The sequence below is a fragment of the Microcaecilia unicolor genome, chromosome 2 (genome assembly GCF_901765095.1).
Source record: "Microcaecilia unicolor chromosome 2, aMicUni1.1, whole genome shotgun sequence".
In the NCBI taxonomy this organism is placed as follows: Eukaryota; Metazoa; Chordata; class Amphibia; order Gymnophiona; family Siphonopidae; genus Microcaecilia; species Microcaecilia unicolor.
Genome location: NC_044032.1, coordinates 263,108,143 through 263,135,833, shown reverse-complemented (window position 1 = coordinate 263,135,833; position 27,691 = coordinate 263,108,143). Strand labels below are relative to the sequence as shown.

At 45.3% G+C, this 27,691-nt stretch overlaps 1 protein-coding gene and 2 non-coding genes across 3 annotated transcripts; all 3 read right to left on the bottom strand.

The window, feature by feature from the left end:
• LOC115463510 (translocon-associated protein subunit delta-like) lies at window positions 1–27,248 on the bottom strand. The gene is made up of 6 exons (XM_030194086.1): window positions 27,087–27,248; window positions 23,214–23,332; window positions 22,481–22,555; window positions 1,589–1,678; window positions 1,216–1,281; window positions 1–222 (listed from the first exon to the last, which is right to left on the bottom strand). Exons 1-6 carry the CDS (start codon window positions 27,142–27,144, stop codon window positions 118–120), a joined length of 513 nt encoding a protein of 170 aa, XP_030049946.1. The 5' UTR covers window positions 27,145–27,248; the 3' UTR covers window positions 1–117.
• Window positions 22,306–22,445, bottom strand: LOC115463935. Its single transcript, XR_003941192.1, has one exon. It is a non-coding gene; the product is annotated as a small nucleolar RNA SNORA42/SNORA80 family (small nucleolar RNA).
• Window positions 23,018–23,158, bottom strand: LOC115463937. Its single transcript, XR_003941194.1, has one exon. It is a non-coding gene; the product is annotated as a small nucleolar RNA SNORA42/SNORA80 family (small nucleolar RNA).
• Window positions 27,249–27,691: the final 443 nt, after the last annotated feature.

Sequence of the window (27,691 nt, the reverse complement as noted above, 5' to 3'; positions counted from 1 at the left end):
GAGATTATAGAAAAACCTTTATTGTGGTGAGAAAGTCAAAACCCTGGAAGAAAGTCTAAATTTTTTTACACCATGTTCATGATATTTCCCAGGCCTTGCCCCTGCTCTCATGGCTATTCACGCTTGAATGTTGCTTTTAGCACTGAAGGCTGTGTAGTAGACAAGGATCCCAATGAGTGCTGCCAACACCTCTGTGGACACCCAGGGTCCATTCCAAGCTCCCTGCACAGTCCAGAATGAAATAAAAAAAAAAAAAAAAAAGAACAAATGTAAAATGCATTTTTGTTTTGAGTATACTTTTTTTTAAACATCCAGGAGCCCAGTCAGTTTTTTTTTTTTTTTTGAAAGATCCTGTCCTTATTCATCTCAGCTAATCAAGGACAACAGTCTTCTACTGAATCTGTTCTATCTTTCTTTTCCATTCTGCTCATTCCCCAGTCTCTGCAATGGTTTCCTACTGTTTGGATATGTTGCCACCCTGTGACTAATTCTGGCTACTGCAAAGGCAAACATACATACTAGAAGCAAATCAAGAAAGAATGCCATCAACCACCGGAAGAAGGGGGAAGGAAGAAAAAGACCTTTCCTTCCCCCAAACAACCCCTACTTTCTTCAGCGCTGCGTGAGTCTGGTAGCGCTATACAAATGCTATTAGTAGTAGTAGTATTTGTGATTAAACTGATGGTAGACTTTGGGGAGTTATTCAACTAAGGGCAAGGAGAAGAGAAGCTGGTACTAGCAGCATTAGCGACCTGTCAATGACTTTGTAGAGGGTAGTGCCATCACACAGTACATATTGTGATATATGCCACAGTGAAATCAAACTATACCATACTTGTGTACTCTGGAGCTCTCTCACCTATAGGGTTTAGATCACACTATGCATTTAGACAAGATCTATACATCAGTGGTTCCCTCCTGAGTCTTGAATCATAATACCTACCTCCGTCTGGAGATTAAAAAGCCCATGCCACAGAAGCAGGCCAGATCTCATCACACTGGTAACTACTAATCATTAAAAACTACCAAGCATCCATAAGAGTAAAGAGCCAAAAAAACAAACAACTTATCTCCCTACATACACTCTCCTTTGACCTGAAGTTCCACTCGCATACTTTTAACTATTCTAATCCATGGAGGTGGCTCTAGTTGGTATGCTGTCTGTGCTACTACACCCTACAAACATCAGATGAGACCTGCTTTCAGTGGACTCACCCTGTGGTCCACACTGACTGTGAAAAGAGGCTTTATTGCAGACACATCCTCATTATTCCTCTGGGCCTGGAAGAGAAAGAGAGAAAGGCACTACGTTTTTGAAAATTCTAAAATATGGTCTATTCCTGAAAGCATGCATGATACTCCACAGCTGTACAATGGATCAACATAAGTTGAATTTTTACTCCTGAAGTCCGTCAATGTTGTGCTGCCCGTGTCAGTGAAACAGACCCATGGATACAAGCCTGCCAATGGTTCTGAGCAGTGTTACTCTAGCATGGGATGAACAACAGGCTCACTAGGGAAGAACCCACCATAAATTCAGAAACCATGCTGTCTCTCAACGCGTACTTATATTACTGCACTGACTTACTTTTCTCAGCAGGCTGTAAGACTCCTCGTCAAAGAATTTGACCTCATATGTCCCTGATCGAGCATTCTTGTGCTCCATGCTCCAGGAAACCTAGTAAAAGGAGAAAAGCCAGCTTTAGAATCTTGTTTCTCAACATCCAGTTCATTCCCTCTTTCTTCTACTTGTCCCCTAGCCCTGAAATTCCTTCCCTCCCTGTTTATCCACAACCAAGCACTGGCTAAAAGACAAATTTCTTCAGATGTATGCCATCTGTCTTCAAAAAAGCACCCACAGATCTTTCATTAAATCTTGAAAGAGCTCTGCTTACTTAACATACATGTGTAAGGCTCACAGTCACCTAGTGCAGCACAACATACAGTGATTGCGAGGCTGAGCAGCACTGCCGCCCAGGCAGAGACCGCCACTATCACAACAGCCTAGACTATAGATTTAAGGCATGTACTGCATTCCCTGTTTAGAGAATGGCACGGGGACGGGTACAGAGCTTGCGGGGGACAGGACAGAGCCCACAAGGCCAGGGACAAATTTTGTCCGTGTCATTTTCTACTTTGAAGCCTGTTAATGAACTGGATTGTTATTTATGTTTGACTGATGCAGACAATATTTAGATTTTTTGGAAAAGCAAGCAAACATGTTGGCCACAACTAGCAAAATTTGCATGGAGGATCCTGTACATCCTGCTACCAGCATATCTTCTAAGAAAATATCTTCTATTGCAGGAAGGACTGTGGAAGACAGGAGAACTAGACTGAATCCTGAGATTGTTGACGACTTATTAATCCACAGATTAAAAAATTATAAGTGCGCTTCACAGGGCATATTTCTCCCCTCTAGGGCATACAGAACAGGTTGTATTTTGTACCCCTGGACATTTTAACAGGGTGGATTAGGATTCCTTGGGATAGTAGAAATCAGCTGTTGGAGTTGGAAGGGTAGAGGGTGGTGGTGGTGAGGAGGGTTATGATAGCTGCTCACTGTTATTATTGTTTTCTATTTCTAATTTATACACAACAGTTGCACAGAATATTGTTCCTTTTTATACTTTAATAAAAAGATTTAAATATAAAATCATAATTGTTTGATGCTTCTGCAGATGAGGACAGAGCAGGGACAGAGAGCCCACAGGGATGGGACGGGGACAAAGTTTGCCATTCTCTATCCTTTTACCCCTTAATTTGCTCACAGGACAATTAGCAGGCCTTGCAGAGTAGATTGGGACACTAAACTGGAATGTAAAAAATTCCTTGGAGGTGAGTTACCTCTGAAACAGCAATCTCCAGATTGAAGGGCACCTGCATCCTAGAAGAGGTAAGATGAATCCTGCCTTAGCTACCCTCTCAGCTACCTGCTCCCAGAAGCAGACGATGGGGGGGGGGGGGGGGGGGGGGGGGTGGGAGACACAGCAACAGCATTAAAAAGCCTCTTGCCCAGGTTGCCAAATCCCTCCAAGGGTCACAATTTTGCTGAAACTGCAGTCAGAGAAGATAAAGCAGTCTACACAAACAAGAGGAGCAAGAAGGGATCTGCACCCCTAGCTTCCCCTCACCCCCCACAGCACTAAATAAAAAGTTACTTTTAACACTACATCCCCCCCCCCCACACACACACACACACTCTCTCTCTGAGGAGGAGACCAGGAAGGAGAAATTAGGTCTGACCTGCTAACTTTTCTCTCTTTTGATTCTAGACCAGTCACAAAGAGCGTGTCCTGTACTCTGCCTGAAGGGAACTTCTCAATTTTTTTTTCCACTCTATCATAGATTCTCCAGGGGCATTCAAGGAACTCCTCCTAGGGCCAACTGGAAGAGGAGGCTGAGGACTGGACCCATTCATCAGGCCTAGTCTGGAGAGATGAGGAAGACCCCTCCATCACCAAAATATCTTCACAGGAATCACATCTGGGACAGTATCCCTTAAAGAGCTGCAATCCCACATCGGACAATTCTCTTACGATGGAACTGAAGGAGAAATTAGATCTTACCTGCTAATTTGCTTTCCTTTAGTCCCTCCGGACCGGACCAGGATTGGACTGATGGGTTGTGCTCGCCTACCAGCAGGTGGAGACTGAGAAAAAAACTCTGACTCTAGAGAGCCAATAGGAGCCCTGGCCATGTGACCTTAGCCTCAGTATTTGAATAACAAAGCAGGAAAGAAAGAAAGACCTTCTGTGCCGTATGGAATCCTAGCAGCCACAAAGCACTCGGCAATGCCAAGTATCAGAGCTCACCAGCAACTCTCACCAGAGAAGCGGTATGGCCCGATATGTATTACAGCTCACCAGCAACTCTCACTAGAGAAGTGGTATGGCTCACTTGTACTATAGCTCACCAGCAACTCTCACCAGAGAAGCGGTATGGCTCACTTGTACTATAGCTCACCAGCAACTCTCACCAGAGAAGCGGTATGGCTCACATGTACTATAGCTCACCAGCAACTCTCACCAGAGAAGCGATATGGCTCACATGTAATATAGCTCACCAGCAACTCTCCCCAGAGAAGTGGTATGGCTCACGTATAATATAGCTCACCCGCAACTCTCACCAGAGAAGTGGTATGGCTCACTTGTCTTATAGCTCACCAGCAACTCTCACCAGAGAAGTGGTATGGCCCACTTAAGATTTTATATATATTCCATCAACTGAGCTTACCAGCAACTCTCACCAGAAAAGTGGTAAATCATATTTAAGGTTTTATAGATATTCCAGCAACTGAGCTCAGCCACAACTCTCACCAGAGAAGTGGTATGGCGTATTTAAGGTTTTATAGATAGATTCCAGCAATTGAGCTCACCAGCAACCACCAGAGAAGTGGTATAGACCACGTAAAGTTCTGTATATATATAGTATTGTTCCATGAATCGTAAAGGAATGAATACACTTCCTACTGAATACACTTCCTACTTAATAAAAGAAGCTAAAGAGTAGAGAGAACATGGGAGGGGCCTGGTCCGGTCCGGAGGGACTAAAGGAAAGCAAATTAGCAGGTAAGATCTAATTTCTCCTTCCTTAGCGTCCCTCCGGACCGGACCAGGATTGGACTGATGGGAAGTACCAAAGCAGTAATCTGAAGGGAGGGACCCTATGAAAACTGCAGAGAAATGTTCATGCTGCATAGGCCACCTGGCGACAACTAACATGTAGTGTGTCCCAATGAGCAAAATAAAATGAAACTAGGACTAAGTTGCCAACTTACCAATGTGCACCGAGAGCACCAAAAATCGCCGTAGTAAGAATAGAGCCCGCTTCTGAAGTTGTGGAATATGTTGTAATACGCTGTGGAACTGCCCTCTCAGCGAGAAGAGAAATAGACATTCTCATTTCCTTGATCCTTCGCGATATAGCGGGTTAGAAACAATGAAAAACTTTTACGCCTACTGGCTAGAAGGACAAAACCAATAAGAAAAAACCGATTTGGAAAGGTGAAAACTTTAAACTACAGCAGACCGAAAAGAAGTTACCAACCGTAGAAGTATTCCACACATAGATCCACTTGCTGCAATGGCTACTGGGAAACACTGCTTGAAGAGGAAAACTTTATAGAAAAAGTTATGGCTACTAGAAAACAGAACTTTAAGAGTCTGTTCACCTAGTTCACCTAGCTGGAGGTACAGGTGCAGGACTCCTTTAAGAAACCGCTTTGACAGTGGATGCTGCATAAGCGTGCGGTTGTCAACAGTATCATGCATCACTGATAGAGCTGCCAAATGAACTCTAATGGATGAGTAAGACAGACAAGATTTCGCAAGATGCAGAAGATATTCCAAAACATGCAAAATGGATACTGTTTGTGGAATGAAGTGGCGAGAGGAGTACCACAGAGTGAACCGTCGCCACTTTGATTCATAGGACTTTAATGTAGATTTCTGTCTGGAAGCAATTAAAACTTGAAGTACTTCCTGCGAAAATATCAAAGATGTTGCAAACCCAGTAACCACGCCATAAGTTTGAGTGACTGGGGGTCCGGATGTAGAAGGGTGCCTTGGTTCTGCGTAAACACCTAGTGAGATGATGGAAGAAACGCATAAAGAAGGCTGAAAAACCCCTGCTGGACGTTGGCATCTGTCCCTGTCTCCGTCAAGACTGTTGCTGAACGGAAGAAGCAAGAAATGTTCGTGAGCCTGAAGGCAAAAAGAGATAGCCCTGAAGTGTCGCAGTGAGGAAGTAAGGCTGAAAAAATGAGAGTCCATTCACCTAAATGCAGGGTGACACAGCTAAGAAAAAATGAGTACAAACTCAAGAGTATACTCTTAACTCCTCCTTGGCGGATGACATAACCCATTGCCATGGCAAGGACCAACATAGCTCTCTCCGCCTTGTTTGTCAGTAGGGAAAACAAAATTCACCCGAAGGTAAAACGAATTGCTGAGGTCCCCCAGAAAAAAAATATATACAAACAAGCTTCTGCCAAAAAGTGTACTGCACGAAGCATCCCAATGACAGAACTAAGGTTCTTGAGATAACTAGATGACACTTAAATAGTGCGATTGATGACCCTGAGATTCGCAATAGGATGAAGGAAAATTCCTTCTTGGGCATTAGAAAGTAAAATTGCATTCTGCAGAATAGAGCGAGGAAATGGCCGAAGGCCCAAGGTCACCAAGAAAAATATAAACTGGGATGTTTGAAGAGGAGACAAAAGACTGTGCGCCAACCTAACTAAACAAAGAGAAAATCAGAGATATCTGATGAGAGATCAAATGAGAGATCAAATGAGAGGCCTGGCTACAATCACCAACCAACCTAGAGACTGTAAGAAATGCAACACCCGGTGCGTGACCTGAGAACTCTGCTGATAAGACTTTCTCCAATTAGGCAGTCGTCTAGGTAAGAATGAAATGACCCTAAGAGCGCCATGAACATCCTCTTAGATCTATAAAAGAACGGAAGAGAGAGTACTGCTGAAAATGACCGGTTAATGCATAAGCAAAAAACTAGCCATTCTCTGGATCCTGAGAAGAGGAAGGGTGACCAAGGACACCAGTTAAATAGGGCTACAAACTCCAACCCTATCTCTATGGCGTTCCATAGTTGGGTAAGTTCTGAATATAGAAAGTTCTGAATATAGGAGTCCACCAGCTATGGTAGTACGCTCCGGACAGAAAAAAATTGTCCCAGTATGAACGTCTGATTCACCGGCCTGCAATTTCTTGGATCTCCCTAATCCACATACCACTAATCCACGTACCACGGTCATGCGTCCTCCCTCACTGAGATGTAGATTGTAAGCTCCTTTGAGCAGGGAACGTCCTTCTTTGTTAATTTGTACAGCGCTGCGTAACCCTAGTAGCGCTCTAGAAATGTTAAGTAGTAGTAGTAGTACCAGACTCACACCCAATAGATATGAATGTTGAGCTTGTTTCAGGTTAAAACACCGAACCTAGGCCCAGGGTCCCCGGTGTTCCTAGTGGTGAACCATAGAATGAAAATGAAAAAGGACAAACTTGGAAATTACCTGTAACGAAAAAAGTGAAGTTGTGCCACAGCCACTTGGTGAAGGCAGTGTAGACAAGACTGTATCTGAATTCAAGAAAGCTTGATATAACATCAGGTCTCTAAGGAAGAGGAAGAGATAGCAGATGGTATGTATAGGCATACTGGACCAAACCAGGATGTTTATAATCTGCCAATGCTGAACTGATAGAGTAGAGACAAACACGAGTAGATGGTTTGAGGATCGTCCACTATCTTTAAGTGAAAGGATGACTTTATTCTCTAAGTGACCATATGTCCTGTAAAAACCAGAAGAAAGCTAAAATGAAAAATGAGAGGCTTCAAGGCAGCTGGAAAAGAAGGGAAGACATGAATAAAGCATGCCTGCTAAGGCAGCTGAGTGACTGGGAGCTTGGTAGACAGGACTGTCCCTCAGAGAATATGAAAGAGCTGATATATCCCCATGGCATCTGAACAATATACTGTATGCCTCTAGAGAAGGCTTCTTAAAGTCGGAAAAAGAAAACACTGTATAACACTACAGCCATTGTGAGTGTCTGTTAAGTTCTTAAAACACTATATAACATCATAGGCATGGAGTAAAATGCTTGAAAGGAACTAAGATATTATGGTCAGAATTGCAAAGTACCAATCAATTGACTCTTAGACAATGTAGTCCTATTCACCAGGGAATGAGAAAGACAGAAATTTACTCTATGCCTATAGAGAAAGTTTCTAAAGTTCTTAAAACACTGTATAATACTACAGCTATTGAGGAAAATGCTTGAAATGAATTATGATATTATGATAAGATGTAGATTTTCCACCAGGCAATGAAAAATGACTGAGCACCAGAAAAAACTAGTGTTAACAGCCCCGTGATACATAGAAATTTAAAAGAAGAAAAGCTTGTTATATATCCATATATGAAAGGAGCCCCCTTTCAACCAAATATTGCCTGCTGATGTGAAGAGCATTTTAGAATACGCCGTTCAGCACATACAAAAGTGTACACATCTTGGAGCCGAACTGCTCTATGAACTGCAGCCTTACCTTCAGCAGAGAGATCCCCGACTGATAAGATGGAGGGAGAAACAAAATGGCCGCCGTTCGCTCCACTGGCCCTGTGGCGATCGTCGACAGCGCGCCCGACACCTCCGAACAAGCGGAGCCCAGTGGAACGGCGAAGAAACAACTGCCGGCGAAAAAGGCCCCGAAAAAACTGGAGGCAGCACCGGACCCGAAGAAACCTTGAAGGGAGAGCAAAATTTACACGTTCCGGCTGCGTGAACTGCGCGACGCTGACCGACAGCAGCTGTTTGAACTTTTAAGCCATATCGGAAAAAACAGGTGGCCGCGCTTACGCGGTTCGCACCTTTCTTTTTTTTTTTTCATTTGTTTAAACTGCCGCCGCCAAAACGCAAGAAAATGGAGGAAATTAAATCTGACAAGAAAAATCGCTGTTTAAAGTCACAGATACTGAATTATTTTCTTCTGTTTTTTTTTTTTTTTTTTTTTTTTTATAACCCCTCAATCATAATAAAACACTGGAGCTGCCTGCTCGTTAGAAGTCTGGGGAAAGAAAGGCTGCTTCTTTGAATTTCCTTTTATTTGATTTAATTCTTTTAAAGCAGCTACCTGTTAAAAGTGGCTGCCTCTCCCAAAGACGGTACACCTTTCCAGAGAAAGGGACGGCCCTTCCCTGCTAAGCCAGGGAGATGGGGAGGAAGGGGGGTGGACTCGAGACACCCGAGTTTAACACCCCCGAGGCTGTCAAAGAAAGAAGAGAAAGGAAACCCTGTCAAGCCTCTAAATAAGATTCCAGGCACAGAAGAATTATCACAAATATCTGTAATATCTAAAGAGAAAAGGAGAGAGACTAATGGGCTCACTTCCTACCTGCTGGGAGACTGAGAAAATACTGAGGCTAAGGTCACATGGCCAGGGCTCCTATTGGCTCTCTAGAGTCAGAGTTTTTTTCTCAGTCTCCACCTGCTGGTAGGCGAGCACAACCCATCAGTCCAATCCTGGTCCGGTCCGGAGGGACGCTAAGGAAGTGGTTGCTGCTCCCGCATGCTACTACTACTACTACTACTACTATTTAACATTTCTAGAGCGCTACAAAGTGTACGCAGCGCTGTACAAACACAGAAGAAAGACAGTCCCTGCTCAAAGAGCTTACAATCTAATAGACAAAAAGTAAAGCATTTAAATTTAAAATATTTAAGCAGTCAAGCACAAGAGAACAGTCACAGAAGGACAGAAGATGTTGAAGGGTGGTCAGTGTGATTAGGTGTAACTCTGGTTGGAGTAGTGGGAGAAGGTGATAGAAGAATAGAAATGGGTGAGGTAAAGTAATGAGTGGGTTGATAGGGAGGTTATATAAGACATGTCACTCTAGGGGTGGGTGGGTAGAGGGGTAGGGTGGGTGGAAGCAGGAGAAGGTATTCTCTGCAGCCTATCTGTGAGATGGAAAATGCTCTCTGAAGCTGCTGCTATAAGTTGTTAGTTTTCTCTCCCTGAAAGAGATCCAAGCCACACCCACGAAGTTCAAACTGTCAGTGGGGAGGGTGAGGGGAGGAAATGGCAGTGCTTGATGAAAAAGAGAGCTCAGTTTGATAGGAGATATACTATAGGATGTCATTCTGAGGCCAGGCTAAGTCTAAAGCAGGAGAAGGTATTCTCTGCAGCCTATCTGTGAGATGGAAAATGCTCTCATGCTGAAACAAGACTGCCACCAGAAGCACATGCCTCCCAGTGCGACCTGATTAGGGTTCAACTCTGCCTCAGTGGCCTGCCACACCCGCCACCCAGATAGCTCTCAGTACCCTTCCCCACCACCAACTCCAGGCTCCGCTCATTCTGCCTCGCCTCACCCTATGCTTGGAACAACCTCCCTGAGCCCATAAGCCAAGCCCCCTCCCTGCCCATCTTCAAGTCTTTGCTTAAAACCCACCTCTTCAATGCTGCGTTCGGCACCTAACTCCTACTGTTCAGTAAATCCAGACGGCCCCAATTTGACTGCCCCTATCGGACTGACCGTTCACTTGTCTTTTAGATTGTAAGCTCTTTGAGCAGGGACTGTCCCTCTATGTTAAATTGTACAGCGCTGCGTACCCCTACTAGCGCTTTAGAAATGTTAAGTAGTAAGTAGTAGCAAGTAAGTAAGCTATAGGTTTCCCAGAAGCAATCATACTGATGCTGCATGACAATCAACAAAAACACTCCACTGTGTCTAAAATAGCTGAATCCACATCTCCTCAGAACTGCTCATACATTCCAGGTATGGTGGAAATTGAACCCAGTGAGACTGTGTCACAGAACTGGATGCCAACATCAATCAACCTCCTTTCTCAGCAGCACATTAGCATTACCCTTAATCTACACAGATTAACAGCACTGCAGCAAGGGATTTCCCTCTCCATGGAATAGGGAAGCCCTTTAAATACCTCCCTTGGACACTGCTTTGTAGTCTCTTACTCCTAGTTCTTCCTTTTTTTTTTCCCTTCATGTTAACCCAAAAGGACACTAACAACCTCTTGGGCAGGATTGTGGGGGTGGGGGGGTGGGGGGGGGGGGGGGGAAGAGGACTCAAAATAAGAGAACACAAGTGGAAAGATACTAGACAAAGCTGAAAGCACTATAAAAATGGTAACATCTAATATAATAATTTGCTTCTGCAACGTTCCAATGTCTCTCACTCCGTTCGTAACCTGACGTCACTCTCCCGCAGTAGAAGCCTGCTTGCCTGACGTCAGGAGATGTTACTACTCTCTGTTTCTGTGGCCTCCGAGTGCAAGGAGGACATGTGCGAGTGCCCCAGCCCTTCGTACGTGGCAGCTGCTGTTTAAAAAGTTTTACCTCCTGCTCGGCCGGCAACACTCAAGTCCACCAAGTACAGACGCTGCTTCAGACAGGCTGTGGTTCGCTGTTCCTGTGGTCCCGCCCTTCTGCAAACAGGAAATGAGGGCGGGACCACAAGAACAGCGAACCACAGCCTGTCTGAAGCAGCGTCTGTACTTGGTGGACTTGAGTGTTGCCGGCCGAGCAGGAGGTAAAACTTTTTAAACAGCAGCTGCCACATACGAAGGGCTGGGGCACTCGCACACGTCCTCCTTGCACTTGGAGGCCACAGAGACAGAGGAAGGGAAAGAGGCACTGGGCGGTGGAAATCAGAGAGGGAGGTACTGAGACGAGAGGGGGTGGGGGCCTGGAACCTTGCTAGCGCCCATTCCCTCTCTGTTGGAAACGGGCCTTTTTTACTAGTATGTAAGTAAAGGTAAAATAAAAGAGGGAAAGGAAACCAGTACAGCTCTTTTATGTATTTAAAAGTTATTGAGGCATATTTTCAAAGCACTTAGCCTTCCAAAGTTCCATAGGTTTCTATGGAATTTTGGAAGGCTAAGTGCTTTGAAAATATGCCTCATTGTGTCCCAAACTATCTCCAAATCTAGGCAGGTTACAAAAAATATATACATAATTATAAAATCACAAACAACAAAATGAAATACATTCTTTATACAGCAGTCTAAAAAGCAGAGTTGTGCAAATAATTTTCCAAAATACACATGCTGCAGTAAACCTCTATCAAAAATAAGCTTGTTGGAAAAAATCTGCTTCGCATTGTTTCCTAAATAGAGGAAAAGCTGATTTGGAATGAACTGTGTCAGGGAGGCTGCTCCAAAGAACTAGTCCAAAGACTCTAAATAAGGATTCACAACAAACATCAAGTCTGTGTCCTTTACTAACTGAACATGTGGGTTTGTAAATCTTCAAGAGGGAAGAGAAAACTGGGACTCATTATGTAAGGCTTTAAAAACCAAACTAAGAATCTTCAAAGATATGACCGAAAAAATAAAGGCAAAAAGACATGATGTTCATAAAATATAGAAGACTGCAAAAAGAGGAACACACAAAATACCACATAAAATTCAAAAGAACTGAAGGAATATGAATGGCAAAAGAACAGTAAGGAGAAAAAATGGCTAGATGTAAAGAAAGGCAACAAGACTTTTTCCAGATATGTCAGTTCTTTCCATTAGATCATTCTAGATTTTGTAGATCATTTCTCATATTCTCTACTCCTTCCAGAGTTTCCACTCTATTCCAAAGCTTTGTGTCATTCACTGAAAAGACAAAACCTTCCAGCCCTCTGGCAGTGTCGCTCACAGAGCTAGTTTATACAATTGTCCCCAGTACTGATCCCCAAAGGCACTCCACTACTCAACTTTCTTTCCTCCAAGTGAATTCCGTTTACTGCCAACCTCTGTCAACCAACCACTTTTTAATCTGGTTCATTGCCTTGGTCCTAACTTCAGCTCACGCAGTTTATTCACGAGCTTCCTGTGAGAAATGTATTTATTTTTTGTTACATTTGTACCCCACACTTTCCCACTCATGGCAGGCTCAATGCGGCTTACATGGGGCAATGGAGGGTTAAGTGACTTGCCCAGAGTCACAAGGAGCTGCCTGTGCCTGAAGTGGGAATTGAACTCAGTTCCACAGTTCCCCAGGACCAAAGTCCACCACCCTAACCACTAGGCCACTCCTCCACTCACAACCGTATTTATTTGTTGCATTTGTATCCCACTAATGTTTGGCAGTTAAAATCCAATGCAAAGAACTGCAGTGATGAACTAGGGGTTTAGAAATCCAAAGGAGCTGGATGTGATAGGGGGAGAGGGTGACATGCACAGTCTAGGAGAGAGACCTTGGAGTAATAGTGTCCAAGAACCTACCAAAATGTGACAATGCAGTGGCTAAATCCAGAAGGACGCTAGGATAACGAAACATAAGCAAATAGGCGGTGTTAACTCCACTGTACAAATTATTGGTGAGGCCCTACATGGGATACTGTGCTCAGATCTCGCTAAGAATATTAAAAAAAAGAAAACCTTAAGCTGTTCATAAGGTGACAAAAATGGTATGGGTTATGCATCAGAAGACATGTGAGACATGTAATATATGTACTCTAGAGCGAGTTCTCAATGCAGATCTTGGGACACACCAAGTCAGTCTGGTTATTAAAATATCCACAATGAATATGCATGAGAGATTTAAAATAGAGGTAGTATATGCATTTTTTTTCATCTCGTGCATAGTCATTGTAGGTATCTTGATAACCCGACTGGTTGGGTATGTCAAGAACTACGTTGAGATCCCCTGCCCTAGAAGAAAAGAGGGGCAGGGAAGATATGACACAGATGTATATTAATACCTTTCAAGTATTTAAACAAATCTTTTTGAAAAACTGGGAAACAGAAGTAGATATAAATTGAAATTGCAAGGAAGTAACTTCAGAGTAATATTGGGAAAATACTTGCTCACAGAAATGGCGGAAGATGATTGGAATAACCTCCTTTGTAGAGGAAGTGGGATAAATACAGAGGGAATTCAAAAAGATGCGAGAAATACAGAGGATCTCTATACAGAAAGGTGAATGAAGTCCAGCAAAACTTAAATAACCTTCACACTTCAAACAAGGGCACAGAGGGGTGTAACCTGCATGGAGTGGCAGATACCAACTCTAGCAAATTTGCTGGGCAGAGTAGGTGGTCTATATTGGTCTTTATCTGCCATCATTTTCTACCTTACTATGAAAAGTACTCACCCTCGCTGCCTGCAGCCTTCTTCTCAGTTTAAGGGGGAAAAAAGTCCCATCCAGGAAAAATACACAAGTGATTAATGCTTTTACATATAAACTGTAGCCTCCAGGTAAGGCACGCACTTAAATTTCAGCTTATAAGAAATAGGCAACTCAATTCCCACTGAAAAAAAATCTTTCAATTTGGAAGGCTCCTAGAACCAGCATGAACTTGACAGTGTCTGATGAACTGTCCCTCAGTTACAGTCAGTAAAGTTATTTACCTGAAGCAGGTATTCTCCAAGGAGCGCAGGACATGTATTCTCATACATGTGGAGTGGAGGAGTGGCCTAGTGGTTAGGGTGGTGGACTCTGGTCCTGAGGAACTGAGTTTGATTCCCACATCAGGCACAGCTCCTTGTGATTCTAGGCAAGTCACTTAACCCTCCATTGCCCCAGGTACAAATAAGTACCTGTATATGTAAGCCGCATTGAGCCTGCCATGAGTGGGAAAGCGCGGGGTACAAATGTAACTAAAAATATATATATATATATATGGGCAACGTCATTCAACAGAGCCCTGGTGTGGACACTAGCCAGCAATTTATACCTTTAAGAAGCCTTTGGAAGCATCCCATCACACATGTGCAAGTGCCTTTCCACCCAGCATGAGCTGTGCAGGACCAGCAGTATATCATCATCAAAGCAAAATAACAACCCCCTAGGGGAGGTGGAAGGAGATGTGAGAATACGCGTCCTGCTCTCCTTGAACACCTGCTGCAGGTGAGTAACTTTGCCTTCTCCAAGAACAAGCATGACATTTCTCACATATGGGAATCCCTAGCTTCCAGACTCACCAAAACCACCACCACAAAGACAATAGGGACTTGCAACAGCAAGGGCAACCAGAACCAATTAACCTGAAACTATATACAGTTCTGTTGCAAAGGCCAAGACTGGAACAGGTGAAGTTGGATTCCAGAAACCAAAAAAATTCTGCAGGGCTGTCTTACCAAACCAGTGTGTCAGGTATGCTACTCTAGGCAGTAATGAGATGTGAATGTGTGGACTGAAGACCATGTTGCTGCTATGCAAATCTCCTCAATGGAGTCTGATCTCAAGTGGGCTACCGAAACAGCCCTGGCTGTAATACTGAGCCGTGACATGACGCTCTAAAGTCAGCTCTGCCTGGACATACGTGAAGATGCAGCAGTCTAATTGGACGATGTGCATTTTCCAAAGGTTATCCCCATCCTGTCTGGAGCAAAAGAAACAAAGCTGGGTGATCTGTGGGCCTTAGTCTACTCCAGGTATTAGGCAGTCCAAATTGTGCAGTATGCTTTCACCAAGATGGGGAAGAATACTGGCATGATGATTTGACTGGTAAAGACCGAACATACGGTGAATGTGGAAAACTACTTTTATTACAATGAAATCTTGTGTAAAGTGGATCTGCTACCAGGCCTGAAAGCTCGTAACTGAAAGCTGAAGTAAGCGCTACCAAAAATAAGACTTTGCAGGTTAGGAGTGCTTCTGATGACAGGAGTCTAGCAGCTCAAAAGGAGTTTACGTCAGCTGGGTAAGGACGACATTGAGGTCTCATGACATAGAAGGTGATTTGACAGGGAGCTCTATTAACAGCAAACCTCTCATGAAGCAAACACCTAGAGTCTGTACAGAGATGGGCTTACCTCCTACACGGTGATAAGCCCCGACTGCACTGAAGTGAAACTTTACAGAATTGGTTTTCAAACCAGACTCAAAGGTGTAGGAGGTATTCAAGCAGGTTTTGTGCAGGGCAAGTGAAATGGTCTAGGGCCTTAACCACATACCAGACAGCAAACCTCCTCCACTTAAAAGTATAACAGTTCTTGGTGGAATCTTTCTTAGAAGCCAGCAAGACTATGAAGACACTCTCAGGCAGTTGTAGCTATTTGAATTCTACGTTCTTAACATCAAGGTCATGAGGGCTAGGGACTAGAGGTCAGGATGTAGAAGAGACCTCTCATTCTGATGGGAACTGGAAAACAGTCCAGTCTCCTCAGTTCTTCAGAGAACTCCTCTAGAAGAAGAGGGAACCAAATCTGTCTTGGTCAGTAAAGCGTGATGATTCATGGTCCCTCAGTCCTGTAGTTCTGTTTGAGTTTCAGCAGTTTCCTCTAGGAGGGATTGGAGGATACACATACAGGAGACCCACCACAATCGAGGAGAAAGGCATCCAATGCTAGTCTGTCGTGTGACCTGAGTCTGGAGCAGAACTAAGGACCTTGTTGAGAGGAGTGCCAAAATGATCCACTAAGGGGGTGCCCCCCTCTCTAGATATCTTATGGGCAACAAAGACGTTGAGACCACTCATGTGGTTGCATCATTCTGCTCAGTCTGTCTGATAGGCTGTTCTGTTTTCCCACCAAGTATGTGGCTTGGAGCACCATGCTGCGACACATCCTGATTGCTTCCCAACACAAGAGAACCCCGACTCCCTGCTTGTTCACATAATACATAGCAGCCTGGTTGGCCATTTCAATTAGAATTTGGTTAAGCAGATGATTTCTGAAAGCCCTTACAGCATTCCATTATCACCTGTAGTTCTAGGAGGATGATGTGAAGTTCAGTCTCCTGAGCGGTCCAAAGTCCCTGAGTGTGAAGGTCTCCCCACTCCAGGTTGGATGCATCCGCTGTTAGCACTCGACAGTGGAATATGGAATTTAAGTCTCAGGACCAAATTGGGCTGAAAGACCCACCAGAGAAGCAACTGGCCCAACTCTGGGGTAACAGAGATGACATCCACAACGTTCCCCTTGGCTCGATGCCACTGGGAAGCAAGGGTCCATTGGGAGCTCCACAAATGGAAATGAGCCATGGGAGCAACATGTACAGTGGAGGCCATATGGCCCATCAACCTCAACATATGCCAAGCTATGGCCTGCAGCTGGCTGCCTGAACCTGAGTGGCAATGACGGCATCTGTCACAGAACACCTAGCACCCACCTGAGGCTAACCCTGTGGCCACTTAGAGGGTCTGTCCCCAGCACTGCTCAGGCCCACCTGAACCTGTGCTCTATACTGACATCCCCCGACCGACTGGGTCCCACTTGCCTCTGGGCAAGTCACCCACTCTCAAGTTATTCCCCAGTGACTTATAGGACACTGGGGGCCACACTCCCAGGGGTCCCTGTTCCTAGAAAGCATTCAGAGACCCAAAAGACAAACCACCAGGATTATTAGTCAGTCCAAGACAGAGCTAATAAACTAATGGGTTTATTATCACAGAAATAGAACAGTGGACGATATAAAACAGGTGGAAAAACAAGCAATAACAGGTAACTGAATAAGGATCAATATTAAAACTACCTAAACACTTTGTCACTACCTGGGTAGCACCTGGGGAGTTTCAGAAAAATAACTGCTCAAAGTTCTTGAACAGGGCCTCAGGGCAGAGATGTTATCCCCCTGCACTCCTTATCTGAGACTGGGGAAAATGTAGGATTTGAACTCCAGGGCCAATCAAAGCCCAGAGCACCAACTTTGAAAGTATCTGGCCAATGGCACTACAGGTTGCCTTTCTACAGGGCTAAACTGAAGACCGCTTTAAAACACAGAACAAAACATCTGCTGGCAAACAAAAGAAACACTATATGAAAATACTGCAATTCATAGGCTTGTACCCCCCCCCCCCCCTTCACCCTAGCATCCACCTGTGCTGAAGGCAGATAGGCCCAAACTTATAACGTGTCCAGCAGGGCTGCTATGTACTCAATCGTTGTACAAGGAGTAGATGGGACTTGGAGCTACTAGGGTTCATTATAAACCAGGCTTGTCCAACTCCACCCTAACATCCAAAATATTCAGAACGCTCCGATGACTCCAACAACTAAGGAGCTACTTCTCAAAACACACCTTCCAAATCCTGGTCCAAGTTTTGTGCTATCCCAGCTGGACTACTGTAACGCCATCTACGCAGAAAGGAACACGTCCTCAAAAAGTTACAAAAACAGCACAAAATACATCTGCGCTCAATATTCGGCACATCCAGATATGATCACACCACTACATTGTTACAATCCTTGCATTGGCCACCAGTAAGAGCAACAGTACTCTTCAAAATCTGCATCCTTGTTCACCAAATCATTATGGTCTGGCACCAAACTACATGACACTACTAGTAGAGCAGACCATGCAGAACTGCAGGAACACACGAGACCATCTACTACTGCATCCACCTAGTTGTAAAGGTGTGGTCTACACATCAACACACACTGCCAGCTTCCCTTACAATGCAGCCAAATGCTGGAACACATTACACAATGATCTATGCCACAAGCAAACATATGACAAGTTCCACAGAGACATGAAAACGTTCCTATACAAGAAGTATCTACAGATAAAAACACAACAAATCTCTGAACGCCAAATCCCCTGTATACTGACATGACCTAAGTACTCATCTCACAACCAGGAACCTGACACTCTCATTCCCTACCACCCTCTCCCGAACCCTCCCATGGAAGCCACATAGAACCGAGTCCAGACTTGGATAAATGTAGGACACAAATACAAATTAAATACGAGGCCACACTTAATATGTCGTAACATTTGTAGGGCCAAGACATGTGTGCATGTGTGAGCACACAAACATTCTCTCTCTCCCATACTACCTTGCCTTGACCCACTCTCTCTCTCGTTACCCCCTCCCACCAGCCTATAATGAACACACTCCATAAATTAAGCGCAAAAAAAAAATGCAAGTGTTCAGGAAACATACAATACATACTGTGAAGACCATGGTATTGTTTCTTATAACATCCTATCTCTTGCCTTTATAATCCCTTTCCCACTCCTAATCCTGTGTGATTTTTTTTTTGGGAGGGGGGGGGCTATGTTCAAAAATGGGAGGGGGAAAAAAAAAATCTCTGAAAAACTTAACTCAGAACCCTGCCAGACACTGCCTTCACCCTGTCTCTTTCCTCTCACCTGATGGAGACTTGTCTCCCTGCCATGAGCGGCCCACTACAGCTCCAGTTGAAGTCCTCAGATAGGGATCCACTTCCCTGCTACAACTGGTTTCACCACGAGGTTGAGCCGTGTGGCACTAGAAGTTGAGACTTGATACCACAGGGCAGCCTCAACTTCAGATGCTACACAGCTCAGACACATTAGGAAACCAGTCACAGCAGAGAAGAAGATTCTATCCGAGGACTTCACCCGGAGCTTCTGTGGGCAAAAAAAAAAAAAAAAGGGTTGGCGAGTCGAGAAAGTCTAGCCACTCTTGACAAAATCTTTACACATACAAGCTACCTTATAATGGGGAAAGGACCTCAGAAACCACCACTACAGCCAATCAATATTTTTATCAGACAGCTTTTCTGTGGTTCAAATCTCATTCATCAGTCCAGACAACCCAAGCCTTCATTTAAATATGTAGATTTGAGAATGTTCAAAATTTTTCATCAAAAACATCATTCTTCAAAAAATGTGCACTTATGACCAAACGGGGTCCGTTTCACAGGGATCATACCATAATCTGAACATTCATCACAACATTGCAGCAATTATTGTAAACACTGCAACAGAACCCAATTCCAACTTCTTTATCAACACATACATTATAAACTCAACACTCGAAAAGTACTCTGTATGGACTGTAGAACACCTTCCTTTGATGTGCTCTTGACCAACCAACCGTCCAGATAGGGAAACACATGCACCACCAAGTCTGCATAACAACGTTGCAACTACTGCAAGACACTTTGAAAAACTCTGGGGGCTGGCATGAGGCCAAATGGCAGGACATGATACTGGAAGTAGCGCTTCCCTACCCAAAATCAGACATATGTCCTGTGACTTTGATGTATCTGGATAGGGGTGTAAGCATCCTTTAAGTAAAGAGAATACAACCAATCGTTTTTCTGACTCAAGGGAAGGTGGCTGCCCAGGGAAATCATCCTGAACATTTCTTTGACCAACAGTCTGTTCAGGGTCCATAAGACTAGTATGGGACAAAATCCCCATTTTCTTGGGCACAAGGAAGTACTTGGAATACAGTTTTCCTATCTTCCCCTGACTGAATGGGATCTACCGTGCGGGCCTTGAGAATTCCTCTGCGAGCACTTCCCTATGCTGAGAGCTAAGGAATGTCCTCTCAGAGGGCCATTTGGAGGTGTGTTGCCAACAGAGTAACCAGCCTGGACTATTTTCAGAACCCACCGGTCTGACGTTACAAGGGGCCACCTCTCCAGGGGGGGGGGGGAAAGGTTCTGCCCCCTTCTCAACAGAAGGTTGTCTGGAACCAACACTTTATTGTGGCTATGCTCTCTTGGGAGCAGTCTAAAGCCGGTTCCTAGCTTCAACTGGGAAACCCACCAAGGTTTCTAGGCCCGCTACTGCTGAGGACAGGAGTGCCGAATCTGGTCACATTGCCGAATACAAGAGGTAAACCTACACCTTAAGAGTACTAGGACCTCTGCTATATACTACCAAAAACTTCCGCAATGTGTAGGACACAGAAGAAGACCGCTGAGAAAAGGACTTGATGGTATTAGCGTATTTCTTGATGAGGTCTGCAATCTTTTCCACGTAGTCCTCAAAATTATCATCTCCACAGCAGGGGATGTCCACCAATCTCTCCTGAACCGCAGGGTCATGGTCAGAAATGCGCAGCCGTGACAGTTTACACATTCCTACACCCAAGGCAGACAGCCAGGACACCACAAAAGAATCAATGCTACTAGACAACAGTTATTTTCTACACTCCTGCTTACTAACTGGTAAAGCTCTGCAGCTTGCTCAGGTGGGAGAATATCCGCAAAGGGCAAGCACACTGGATATCAAGGACTTCAAGTCCAGGTTTGTATAGAGCAGGTAGGTCTGGATGCAGGAAATAAGCATTACGGCAGAAAAACCTTCTTCCCAAAGAGGTCTAGTCCAAGCCTCCCTGCCAAGGGAAGTCAAGGCACGAGTATGTGAACACTTGACTCTTTGGAGAGTGCATTCAACCATCATGGCAACTGAGCTTTCCGGACCCTATATGTGGAGTCTGCCTTCTTAGGTACTAACTGCATATGGGGGGGGGGGGGGGGGGGTCTCCTAGTTTCTCATCTGTGCATCCTGCAGGACATTGTTAGCAGGCAAATTCATAGCCGCCCACGGTGGAGAATAATAGTCCAGGACAGTTGTTAACTCAGCCCTGGGCTCGTCCTCCACATCCAACTGAAATTGAACAGCAGCTGCCATTTCTCTGAGAAAGCCAATATAGGAGAGCTCCTCCAGAGGGGACTTTATTTCCTCTAGAGGGGAGGGGTCCAAGGACCCCTCCTCTGAGAAGTTCTTGGGCTCCAAAGGAGTCGGTGTCGGACAACAAAAATAGTCATCAGTGTCTGCACCTTCCTCTGTCTACTAGAAGTAGGTTCAGGCCTCGATGGGTGATGAGATGCAGATTGTCCCTGACCGCTTCCTCCCCTGATATAGATAGGGTCACTGTATCTGTTGGTGCTGACACCGATGCCTGACGAGGTATTGGCGTCGACAGCCCAACAAACGTGGCACAAGTGCCTTCAATGCCTCTGCACCGTACCCTACAAGGAGGTGCCTATTTCATCCTGGAGCATGGCTAGGCTCCACTCCTTGAGGACAGGCATTAGAAAAGATTGGGACGATTCCAGTGCGGAGGCAGCCTGAGAATCTACCAGTATCAAATTGGAAGCAGTGTCCGGGATGCGGGGAGACTGGTTCGTTGGCACCAGAGAGGAGCAGCACATCTCCAAGTGCCAACGCTTCTCAGGTGCCAGTGACGCAGATGCCTCAGAGCTCCCGGCACTGTGTCTTGAGGACCACCTATGCCAAAGCTTCACGGCCTTCGCCTAATGCATAGCACAGTGGTCCCTCGGTGCCAAGCCTGATTCAGACTGGTCCCGAGGCCTACTACCAGCATCTAATGTCAAAGAAGGTGGAGATCTCTATGCACTCCCAGTGTCTGATGCCAAAGTGAACGGCCTGAACTCGAAGAACCCAAAATGTTTCTCCTCTTGGATCTGCCTTGCCTAGTGTCCTTTTCTGCATTTTAGAACAGAGAGAATAGTCAAAAGCATCATGACCAGGGCCCAGACACCCCAAAGACCAATTGTAGGGATTTGTGCTAGAAATGACCCTGTTACACTCAGCACATTTTTGAAGCTCCTAGCCAACCAAGGCAAAATCAAACGGCTCAATGGTGGAGGAAAAAGTTGCCTCACTTAAAACTCCCAGTCTGTGCTCAGGCCTAAGCATGCCTGAGAGCAGCGAAAATAATGGAAATTTAGAACTGCCACAAAACTATAAAAAAGAATTAACCTGGACAGGGAAATGAAAATAAAAAGATAAATCAGGAAAAAAAGAATGGCACCCACACGAAAGGAAGGCACTCAAAATTGAGGACAGAAATCCACTGAGTGCTCACAGAATCATGACCCCTCTCTGCTCTGTGGAAAATCAAGCACTCACACTGAATGGGAAGGCACTCACGCAAGCACAATGGGACACTGCCAAAGGCTTCTTAAAGTGATAAAGTTGGGTAGCGTCTGCACTGGGGCTCCGTCTGATGACATCACCCATATGTGAGAAAAGATTTCCTGCTTGTCCTTGAAGGAAAGATCACCCCCTTTTCAAGTACCTAAATAAACAAACATACTTATAAGTCACCACAGCAGCAATTAAAAAGGTAAATAAGCAAAACCTGTTCTGCCCACATCAATGAACCAGGTCCATGGTTGCATCCAACCTGTCAATGGTTCTGGGCAGAATATTGCTCTAGCATGGGGTACACTATGGCAGGACAATGGGTAAAAACCTACCATAAATCCAAAAACCATGCTGTTAAGGACAGAGGCTAACAAGGTTTTGTTTTACCTGATATCGGCCGATGTCCTGCCCTCGTGTAACAGGAAACTGCTTGCCATTAACATCTGCATATAGTGCCACATTCTGTAGAAGCAAAAGAGAGAAGGGACTCTAGACAGCAAAATGTATTGAAGTGACCTGATCCTTCCACTGTATGTTTCCTGTGGGCATGCATAGCTCATTTTCCAGAATGCAAGGGTCAATGTGTACTCAGCTGCAGCATCTGTAACTTACAACAAACCTCTCTGACCGGTTACAAAGGAGCAGAAAAAACCCTAATGTTATTTAAACTAAACAGCTCAAGAACTTAATTTAACGTCTTCTAATTTAGCTCATAAAGAGAGGAAAAGCAACACCTGAATATGTCAACCTTAAAATTATATCACTCAACCAAGTGATGACTGCTAATCCTATTGGTGAAAGACTAAGGCTATTTTTTAGTTTCTCAGTGTTATATACATATATATTATGTTTTAGATTTCTGTGCTCTACTCTTCCAACAATATCCGAGAATAGCTATTTCTAAAAAGTTAATGCTTTGGAAACAGATGTACTGCCCATTTCAGTGAACTAAGCCCATGGGTATACTGGGACTTGTCAATGGTTCTGGGCAGGGTGTTACTATAGCATGGGGTACACTATGGCAGTATCATGAATAATAATCTGCCATAAATCCAGAGACCATGCTATGCCAGGCTAGCTGATAAGAAATGAGATGGTTAAGAGGGCTTTTAGCTCACACCTGTGCTCCATTGCTGCAGGTCAGTGAGATCTCCACGATGAACACAGTTTCTGAGGCAATGACTGCATCGGAAGTGGTATAATAAGACGGAATGATTGCAGGCTCTGTACATGTCTCCGCTGTTTTGGAAAAACAAAGCACACAGAAACAAGCAGTGAAGTTCAAGCCTGGACTCCCTGTCAACTGCAAAGCCACATTCTTCTGTCAGTGGCATCTCAATGCCCTTTAATGCCAATGACTTCTCCAGCAATGCACACATACACAAAAAGGAGTTTTTGTGGTCAGGTGATGTGCCTCAAGTTTTTGCCACCCGGTTGCTTCCAGAAGGCATATAGTACTGTTGCGCTTGAATACATACAGAGCAGCAAAAACTTGACAATCACCCAAACACACAGACTCTCTGGTATATGTAATGGGATGAGGCCGAAATGTTAGAGCAGGCGATAGAGAGTACAGTTCAAATGTAGGGAAGAGTACATTTCTCGGGAGAGCGAGGAATCAACAAGTGTGTTACAAGTTATTCCTCTCCTCTGTGCAGTGAGCTGCCAATGCCTCCAGAGCTGGAAAGCTCAGGACAGGCAATGGGCTAAGAATCTTTTTAGCGGGGGGGGGGGGAATAGATCAGTGATGGAAACTAACAACCACTTCTGGTTTACTGTAATCTTCCTCCCCTTCTATCACCACCAAAAAAAACCCTGCAAATATTGATAAACTAGTAAAAAAGGCCCGTTTCTGAGACCAATGAAACGGGCGCTAGCAAGGTGTTCATCGGAGTGTGTATGTTTGTGAGTGTATGCGAGAGTGATTGTGCGAGTGACAGAGTGAGGCTGTCTGTGTGAGAATGGCCGCTAGCAAGGTGTGCCTCGGAGTGTGTATGTTTGAGAGTGTGTGAGCAAGAATGAGAGTGTGCGGCATGGGCCCCCCCCCCTCTCCTGTCTTCCCTCCCCCTCCCAGCTTCAGCATCGTGGCCCCCCCTCCCTCCCACTGTCAGGCTGGCTCCCTCCCTTCTACCCTCAGATGTTCAGGCTACCTGCCTGCCTTCCTCCCTCCCATGTTCAAGCTGCTTTTCTCCCTCGCTTCCTCCGAGTTTCAGTGAAACGCTGTTACCCAGGTTCTTCTATTGTTCGCGACACTGTTTTTGTTTGAAGCTACGCCTCCGCTCCTGTGCCCGTACCCGTGTTGTTTTATTGGTTGCGACACTGTTTTTGTGTGTAGCTCCGCCTCCGCCCCTGTGCCTTGTCCACTTCGCCACTCCTCCTCACACCTCCTGCGTTGTAATGAAGCTTTTGGCAAGTGTCAGTGCTCCGCCCTCGACGTCATCACGTTGTGACGCGAGGGCGGGGCAGACACTCATGGGCAAACCGGATATCTACACCACCACAAAGAGACGTTTCCGGCTTGGAGGTGAGGCTTCATTAGAACGTTGGAGGTGCGTTTTTTATAGATATGAGAACCCCAAATCCTAGAATACTGTATTTTAAAATCTTTATAAACTCTCTCTTTGGGAATCCCAACTAAGATGGTTTACCTAGCAATACACAATCACAACAGATACTGAAAATGCAACTCAAATAAGATGGAAATACTGTTTCAGTCCTCTTCCAAAAGACAGCAAGGGTAGCTCCCTTTTTAACTGCTCTGGTAACTTATTCCACCACCGCTATTCTAAAAGCTTTCCTTTGCCAAGCCTCCTTTTTTCATTACATCTTTATTAGGATACATGACTTTGCAAAGTGTCATTTGGAATATATTTATGCAATTGCTCATACAATAGCTTGGGTGTAGCTTGGGTGTCTGATTTTCAATAGAAGTCAATACTAATTGAGAAGGAAGTAAAAGACGGATCTCCTGGATCCTCAAAGCACTACTTTAAAAATGGATTGGTATTTTGTTTTAACTGTTGCTGCTTTCTGTATGCAGCAAGCCCCAGCGCTGATGTGCTCGATCCTTCTCTGGCAGATTCCACCCCCTCTGAAGCGGTTCTCTTTCTACGAGGGTGGGACTGAAAGGGTCACCAGTGGGACTTACCGCACAGCACACCTTATCTATTTGCAATTAAGCTCCGTGCTTCTGGGAGAGGGGAAATGGCTGGTGTGGGGGGGGGGGGGGGGGAGGTAAGCAAAGTAACGGAGAGAGTGCATAGGCTGAATAATGGCAGAGATTTAAAAAACATGGTATAGGGCAGAGGAAGAAGAGAAATGCATACTTCCTGACATTTTTCCTGAGTACGACCCCCCTTCAACCTCATGTCCTCTAGCAGGTGGGGGAAGAGAGGTTGGTGGTTGGGAGGCGAGGATAGTGGAGGCCAGAGCCGGTGATGGGAGGCGGGACTGGTGGTTGGGAGGCGGGAAATACTGCTGGGCAGACTTGTACGGTCTGTGCCCTGAAAAAGGCAGGTACAAATCAAAGTAAGGTATACACATGAGTTATCTTGTTGGGCAGACTGGATGGACCATGCAGGTCTTTTTCTGCCGTCATCTACTATGTTACTATGTTCTACTGCCTTCCCATCTCTGGAAATGGTTTGCTTGAGGATTAATACCTTTTGAAAGGTATTAATCCTCAAACAAACCTTTTCCAGAGATGGGAAGGTGGTAGAACTAGAGGACATGAATTAAGGTTGAGGGGGGGGGGGGTGTCAGGAAATATTTTTTCACAGAGAGGGTGATGGATGCTTGGAATGCCCTCCTACAGGAGGTGGAGGAGATGAAAACAGTAACTGAATTCATAAATGCATGGGATAAACACAAAGGAATCCTGATCAGAAGGAACAGATCCACAGAATAGAGGAGAGTGGGTGGCAACACCGGTAATTGGTAAGCAAGGCTAGTGCTGGGCAGACTTCTATAGTCTGTGCCCTGAAAATGGCAAAGACAAATCAAGGTCAGGTATACATATAAAGCAGTTCACACAATGAGTTTATCTTGTTGGACAGACTGGGTGGACTACACAGGTCTTTATCTGCCATCGTCTATTACGTTATGTAGACAATGGTGAAGAGGAGACACATTATGGAGATGAAGGGGAGGGAGAGGGTCAGGAGGACAGGAAAGAGCGAGCCAGCACCCATTTTCCACCCAAAATACAGGATCCACCCAGATCCAGCATTATCTGGCACCAGAGGGCCTGCACCATGCCACACCAGCTTATTTCACCTGCCTTCTCTTCTCTCCCCCCCCCCCCCCAAAAAAAAAAAAAAGATATCCAGGATGTCTCAACTTTTCCTATCCCTTTGATGTCCTGTCCTGCCTCCAGAACACATTTTCACTTCCCCCGCGATTACCCACTGCATCTTCTTCGTCTGTTCCCCCCTCCCCACCACTACTCCAGCATATCTCTCCTTCCAGAATAAGGATGCCAGTCATTATTCAGCTTCCTCCCGTCCCTCTCTTCCTGTTGCCCAAAGAACAAAAGAACAGCGCTCCGTTTTTAAGGTGGTACTGAGAGGATTCGGGAGATCCGGAGAAACCGTGGGATCCTATTTTGCCCTTAAGAAACGGTTTAGAAAACGGGTAGCTGGATGGTTCCAAGTCAGCAGAAACAGAGATTATAAGCCCCTCTGAATAATAAAAAAAAATACCTTAGTTACCTAATACAACGGGAAAATGTATGAGAAAATCTATTCCCCCCCATCTCCCAACACATTTTAGTTTACCCTAATGAAACATAAGGCTGTAAATCTTTACAGGTAACCAAACTCAGCCCCTGTCGAAGACGCTGGAGCCATGCGGGCGCGCGCTCCAAGGGTCCCGCCTGACATGAGGCCACTCACGTGGCAGGTACGGCAGGACAACGGGGTCGTGCAGGCCCAACGTCTCCCCTAACCGAGAAACAGCGCTAGCTTCTTTACACGAGATCCGAAATGCAACTCACCAGCACAGCCAGAAAGAACCAGCATAGCCAGCGTCCACAGCAACCGCAGCGCGGCCATCACCAAATCTACCCTACAGCTAACCGCTAAGGAGAAGGAGGATAAAGGAAGGAAAGAGCGCAAGGATCGACGGGAGCCTGCGGGACGCGCGCCACGCAGCACAAGGACAGCTCAGCATGAGCACACGGGGGCTGATGGGAGGCTAGAGAGGGAGGGGCACGCTCTCTCCAAACGGAACACAGCGCGGGGGTTGACGGGAGATTGCGGGGCGCACGGAGTACAGGAGTTGCGGAGACTGCTTGCGCATGGTGTTTCGTTTACCTTTTCCTTCAAAGTAATCGTCATGGCGATGCGTTCTGTCACTGTAGCCAGGCAGCTCATCTTTTCAGTACCGGCGATACGCGGGGAGCGCCTCCCGCAGCCTGGAAAGGTAAGAGCGCTCGGAGGCCTGCCTGTGCTACTCTTGGCTGCTAAGCTGCTCGGCCTCGAGCCGAGTCTGGGACATAAAGTACAAACCTTGATAGGACAACGATTGGACCAGCGTTTCAACAAGGGGGTGGGACGATTGATCGCTAGGGTCACTGCCCTTGTGATTGGCTGATAGTAT

What these genes read in the sequence shown, in the direction of transcription:
- LOC115463510 (XM_030194086.1), bottom strand. Translation starts at nt 27,144, where the DNA reads ATGGCCGCGCTGCGGTTGCTGTGGACGCTGGCTATGCTGGTTCTTTCT. An exon ending in GGTTCTTTCTGGCTGTGCTG is followed by an intron (nt 23,333 to 27,086) that starts GTGAGTTGCATT and finishes TTTCCAAAACAG; the next exon opens with CGGAGACATGTACAGAGCCT. An exon ending in CAGTCAGTGTGGACCACAGG is followed by an intron (nt 223 to 1,215) that starts GTGAGTCCACTG and finishes TGGACTGTGCAG; the next exon opens with GGAGCTTGGAATGGACCCTG.